A 6,003-nucleotide genomic window follows, 5' to 3' on the forward strand; every position below is an offset into this window, starting at 1 on the left:
AATAAACTTTATTGATACTCTGGGCACTGTGTGAGAATTGAATAGCCATCTTCAAAAACACTTCTCAACTCCTCCACTTTAAATGCAAACATTCATTGTGGATGAAAGTATTACCAGAAGGGATCGACATATCTTAAAACTGAACTTCCCTTCATGGGAGGTGTCCATTTCATATTTGGAGAATTCACATTAGGCCAAGCTTAAAAAAAATTTTGTTTGCAGTTGCCAACCTATAATTTTCAGACTGGGTAGGTAGGTAGGAATTCTTTTTTCTTGGTGAAAAAGGTGTTTTTAGATTTTTGTTAATGAATAGAGCTTTTCATAGGCCTACTATACATAACTAAGCTCCACTTTTGCTAATAACAACCGATTGATAAAAGCAAATGCCAAACAATGAAAATGAAACACTTTCAATATCCTGAAAACTCAAAGAAAAAAAAAATATCACAAAATGGCTTTAAAAAAGTTTGGGTCAAGTGCATTTTCAGTGGGGTCAGTAGGCAACTGCAAACAAATTTTTATTTTAGGCCCTATGGACTTCAAACATCTCACTTGTTTTCCATTTAAGGTATTGCAGTACAATTGTGGTCATTGCTTCAAACACCAGGAAGGCAATTTATGACAAAACCACAAATACATTAAAATTTAAATAAAACATTTATATATAAAAATATAACAAGGGTATATGTTTATTGAACTTGTTACTTCTTCAAATTATGTGGATAAGTAACAGATTCTATCAATGAATTTCAATGATTTTTCTAGCTCTTTTACATATTTTTCATACAAAATAAATTAACAAAATATTAACTATACAAATGAATGCAACCTTGCAAATCAAAGTCTTCGTTTTGTAAAAAGTTTGCAAAATACATCTCCAGCACAGAAAAATTCCATCCAACCTTTTGTGTAAAGTCTGTTCCCCCATTGAAAAAAATTGTTTTAAGTTAGACTAGTTTTCCAACACTGTTTAACCAGATTTGAAGAGAAGGATGGCAACTTGTCCCAAATAGAAATAGATAAAGTGTTTGGTCTCGTGGGTTACGTAGCTACCGAAGTTCCTTCCAACAATGCAGTGCCATGTGGGGTTGTACTTTTTGTCGAACTCTTTCTTGATGTAAGCAGCAATGTCCTTCTCTATGTTGTATTTTTCCAGGGCTGTTGTGGCACAGTCAACGGCATCCTGCTGCATGTCCTCGGACATGTCAGCATTCTTAATGACAGCTTTCCTTTCAGACATGGTTGACTGTAAATTAAAGAAAAAATGTCATAGTAAAAGCATGTCTTCAATCTGTCATCACGTTACCATGGTTACGGTCTACCTGGGGTGCGTTCAACAGCGTAGCTGCTACGTAGCCGCTATGTAAAGCTACGCTCTTGAACGGACGGCTAACCTAGCTGCTACGTATGGAGAGCTAGCATAAATATTTAATGCTACGTCCCAAATCCAAGATGGTTTCCTTGGTTACAAATCTGCAGCATTCAAGATTTTTACAAAAAGGAGGGTTATTTATTTCCTATATCTAAGTGAATTAAATGTAAATTTAAATATATATTTTCGTCTGAAATAAACTTTATTTGGTCCAGTAATAAGTTTTTACTGGGGTGCGTTCAACAGCGTAGCTGCTACATAGCCGCTACGCAAAGCTACGCTCTTGAACGGAGAGCTAGCCTAGCCACTACGTATGGAGAGCTAGCATAAAAATTTAATGCTACGTCCCAAATCCAAGATGGTTCCCTTGGTTACAAATTTGCAGCATACAAGATTTTTACAAAAAGAAGCGTTATTTCCTATATTTAAGTGAATTAAATGTAAATTTAAATACATATTTTCGCCTGAAATAAACTTTATTTGATCCAGTAATAAGTTTTTACTGATATATCTTTATTCAAAATCTAACATTTAGCAGCTAGGTTAGCTGTCCGTTCAATAGAGATAGATATCTACTACTTAGCTGCTAGGTTAGCCGATATGCTGTTGAACGCACCCCTGATAAATCTTCATTCAAAATATAACACTTAGCAGCTAAGTTAGCTGTCTGTTCAATAGAGATAGATATCTACCACTTAGCTGCCAAGTTAGCTGATACGCCGTTGAACGCACCCCTGTTAAATATTTTCTGACCTCTTTTTTTATAACCTACAATTCTCAAGTTCGTATTTATACCAGCTCGTTAAATTGAAAGTTTTATTGAAAGATACATTTGCACTGCCTGTGGTGACTGCATTCTATTTTCGAGGTTTTCAGTTGTAAACAAAAATATCATCAACTAGTTGTCATAGAAACAGTGCCCAGTTTATGTCCTTCATGTTCATTATCTTTTTAAATGTGTACTTGGATGCAACTTCTATAATTTAGCAATTTTTTCAAAGGTCTTTTCCAAAAAATAATAATAATAATAATAAACTTACCTTCCTTCCTTAAGTGGGATGTTGGTTCTGAGATTCAAGAAATCTTGCGAGTGACCTTACTTGGTAACCGCTCAACTAAAATATATGTGTTGCTAAAGTTCTAAAACCTGATTGGTTTTTCTAATTTTATTCTTGGGCTTTCATTGGATAAAAACATTTCGCGTAATATTTCGCATATCAACCCACAATGCACTGTAAATTGCCTTACCACGGTGGTGGATCTAATTTTTTTTAATTCAGAAATTATGTGCGCTCACAAACATATATGTACACAAGTATGTTACATGTTTCAGGTACAATCTACATATTATTTACAATTGAGAAACATCGACACAGCTTTACTTAATCCAAAAATAGATAGATAAGTTTTTAATTAGCCTATTTTTAAAATAATTCATTTTTTTTTCATATAGGTATGTGTTTCTTACCTTAGAATAAGATTTACAGTGAACAAGAAAATGAATTTCATCCTCAATCACACCAGTAATGCAAACAATACACCATCGTTCTTTTCTTGATGTGGAAATATAAATTGAATTTATAAATTAAAATTTGTAATTGTCATATACAAATTTTATTTGAAAAATTCAATTTTTTGTATATAGAGGACAATATCTACCACTCTCTTTTGCAAGTTTATAAAACCAGTTTTTATACGTGTCTGATTTATTTATTCATTAATTCTTTTTTATTCAAAGCGTCGGAACCTGGGAGAGGGGTATAGGGGTCATAGCCCCGTCCTTAATCATTTGCAAAGACAGACATAATATAGACATTGAACATTGGAGAGTAGGTTTAGACCACCACCACCTCCACGTTCTGGTGTATATTGAAGGGTAAGTGAATGGTTCTGTTTGAGCAAAAAATGAACAGGAAGAATTAAGTTCGATCCTAACAACAACAACCCCCCAACGAAATAGGATTTTCGTACGTGTTTGGACAACTCTCTCTTTCTTTCTTTTTTATTTTTATTAATTTTTTTTTATTGTCGGGTTTTTTAGTGGTTGGATTTTTTTCTCCTCCAATATTAGCCCCCTTTTCAATTTCCTTCCGACACCAAAATAAATTTCAACTCAACATGTTCATATCGGTTAAGGATGTCCGATCCTTTATTCATTCATTCTCTCAAAAATCATATGTATGGTACAGGAGGTACATATATACATATTTACAATAATTATGGACAAGCAGAATTTACCGTAGGAGGAGAGGCGGTTTGTAATAAATATATTAGAGAAATACCGATGAATTTTGATTATACCGTTGGAAAAAAACATGTTTTATACTTTAAAAATTCAGAGATGTTTTATGAGCATTTTTATATATTCAACGCAAGATTTTCAGAACCTGCATGAGGATCGGCTAGTACCTTAATATTATCATATAAAATTGAAAACCATAATGTGCTTTTAACCATTGGCGGATCCAGAGGGGGGGTTCCGGGGGTTGGAACCCCTCCTTTATTTTTTGCCTAGTGGGGAGAGAGAGAGAGAGAGAGGATAATACGTTTTCTGAGATTATATACTAGTATTTGTACATTTTACTTATTTATTGAATAGATAGATTCTCACACATTCAGTTTCCTCCAGTCATCTTCTCTATTATACTTTTTTAAGAGAGAATGGTAGAAAATATTCTACTTGTTTTTATATATCTTGTATATTTAACCCTGGTATGTAATATGCGATGTTTCATTTGATATTGGATTCCCGTGATCTTTGGGTGTGTTGACTATGTTTGTACCGTTTTCATCATATCTAGATCTTTTGAAGGAACTAACATGTAACTCTTTATTTTAAAGACCAACCGCATCCCACCCCAAAAAAGTTATTCAAATTCTTAAAGAAAATTCTTTATACTCTTCGAAAATGATCGATACAAATTCATTCAATTTTAAAGCTTACGTAGTTATGAAATGTGTAGGGGTTTTTTTGTATTTGTTTTGTTTTGGTTTTTTTTTTTTTGGTTGTTCTTTTGTTCGGTCTGGGGGTAAACTTTTTTTTAAAGGACATAAAATAAAGATAGTATTTTTTATAACCTTAGATCTTTCCATACAATTCTGTAAATCTTTGCATCTTTGCATGAGAGTATGTATTGGGGGGGGGGGGTTAGAGGGGCACAACCTAGCTGGAACCCCTCCTTCCAAAACTTGCTGGATCCGCCCCTGTTAACGCAGTGCGGCATATACTGTACACGTGTATAATTATTTAGGAGGTAACTTGAATCTATATAGGCACTAATTTATAAATTACCTTTTCATCCGCCTCTGTACACAGTGTAATGCTCTGGGCTCTTATATATAATCATATATCATCCATAGCTATGGCAACACCAAATGCCCCACGGATTGTTCTTTAATAAGCCATCCATATAACTTTTTTGTAAAAGAAATACACATTCTTCACCGATTATAACTGAAAAGTTGCAAAATATGAAGTTAAGTGGAAAAGAAAAAGATACACAACCTTTCGAGTTTGTACACATGCACACACACCCTCTCCCTCACACACACACATCGGGAATAAATTTTGAAATCATATATGCCATGCAGCTTTTTGCGATATAGCGCGAAATGATCATGTGAAGAGTATAGAAACACGGGCGGATTTAAGGGGTGGGGTCAAAGTAAGATATGACTAATATTAATAATTTAATATACCATATTACATTTTTGTATTTACTCTTGAAATACACAAAAACCAAGGAGCTTCCAGGGGCCCCCAGACCCCCGGTCTGAACGAAGATATCCACGCCAAACACAAATCCTGTATCCGCCCATGAGAAACGCAGGGAAGGAAAAGACTTAATTAATGGTGAATTGGTGATAAACACAATATTTTACATACTAAGTTTTTTGTTATTTTTTTTTATTATTATTATTTTCATCTTTTTCGCTGTTGTTTCAACGATGTGAGTCGGAATGTAATATATATAAAGAAAATTCCAACTTCCTGTCTTTAGCTTTGTTTGTTTTTAGCCATACTGGTCAGAGACCATATCTGATTGTCTGTAGTTATTTGTAAAAAAAAAAAAAAAAAAAAAAAAACTTACTTCTCCATTATTTCAATTTTGATATATCAGCCTGAGTATAACTTGGCACAGACACTCCACTCAAATCATAATTATTTTTAAAACTTGAGAAACGGTTATGCTATTATCACTAAAAATGTAATCATTTTCTGTGAAATACTATCAAAACTCCTTCTTAATTATTGTTCTGATTTCAATATAACATGGCAAACAAATAAACTGTATTAAGACCACGCCTAACAATTTGGCCTTCAAAAAAGTAATAATATCATTATTGATTCGCTTGCCCGCTCATACTTTTTTCATCAGAAGTCCGACGAACAAGAAATTAACTTGGAGCGGCCTAAAATAAAAATTCTGGATACGATGAACTGCCTTTCTATTGTTACTAAAAATAGACATTTCTGTGAATAATTTCAGAACACTACTCGAGCATACCGTTTTGGTCGGATTTCAATATTTCCCGATATACAAGTACATGTATATACAAGTACATGTAGAGTAAGCTGAGACACGTAGCTGTATTTCCATACAGACAAAGATGAAAGGCCAGTGCCCCAC

At 33.7% G+C, this 6,003-nt stretch overlaps 1 protein-coding gene across 1 annotated transcript; it reads right to left on the bottom strand.

The window, feature by feature from the left end:
• Positions 1-638: 638 nt before the first annotated feature.
• Positions 639-1,245, bottom strand: LOC134233078 (dynein light chain 2, cytoplasmic). Its single transcript, XM_062715072.1, has one exon. The coding sequence runs from the start codon at positions 1,238-1,240 to the stop codon at positions 971-973; it is 270 nt and encodes an 89-aa protein (XP_062571056.1). The 5' UTR covers positions 1,241-1,245; the 3' UTR covers positions 639-970.
• Positions 1,246-6,003: the final 4,758 nt, after the last annotated feature.

The sequence above is a fragment of the Saccostrea cucullata genome, unplaced genomic scaffold (assembly GCF_032062105.1).
Source record: "Saccostrea cucullata isolate Sc308-1 unplaced genomic scaffold, CSIRO_AGI_Scuc_v1 ctg4240, whole genome shotgun sequence".
Lineage (NCBI taxonomy): Eukaryota > Metazoa > Mollusca > Bivalvia > Ostreida > Ostreidae > Saccostrea > Saccostrea cuccullata.

What these genes read in the sequence shown, in the direction of transcription:
- LOC134233078 (XM_062715072.1), bottom strand. Translation starts at nt 1,240, where the DNA reads ATGTCTGAAAGGAAAGCTGTCATTAAGAATGCTGACATGTCCGAGGAC.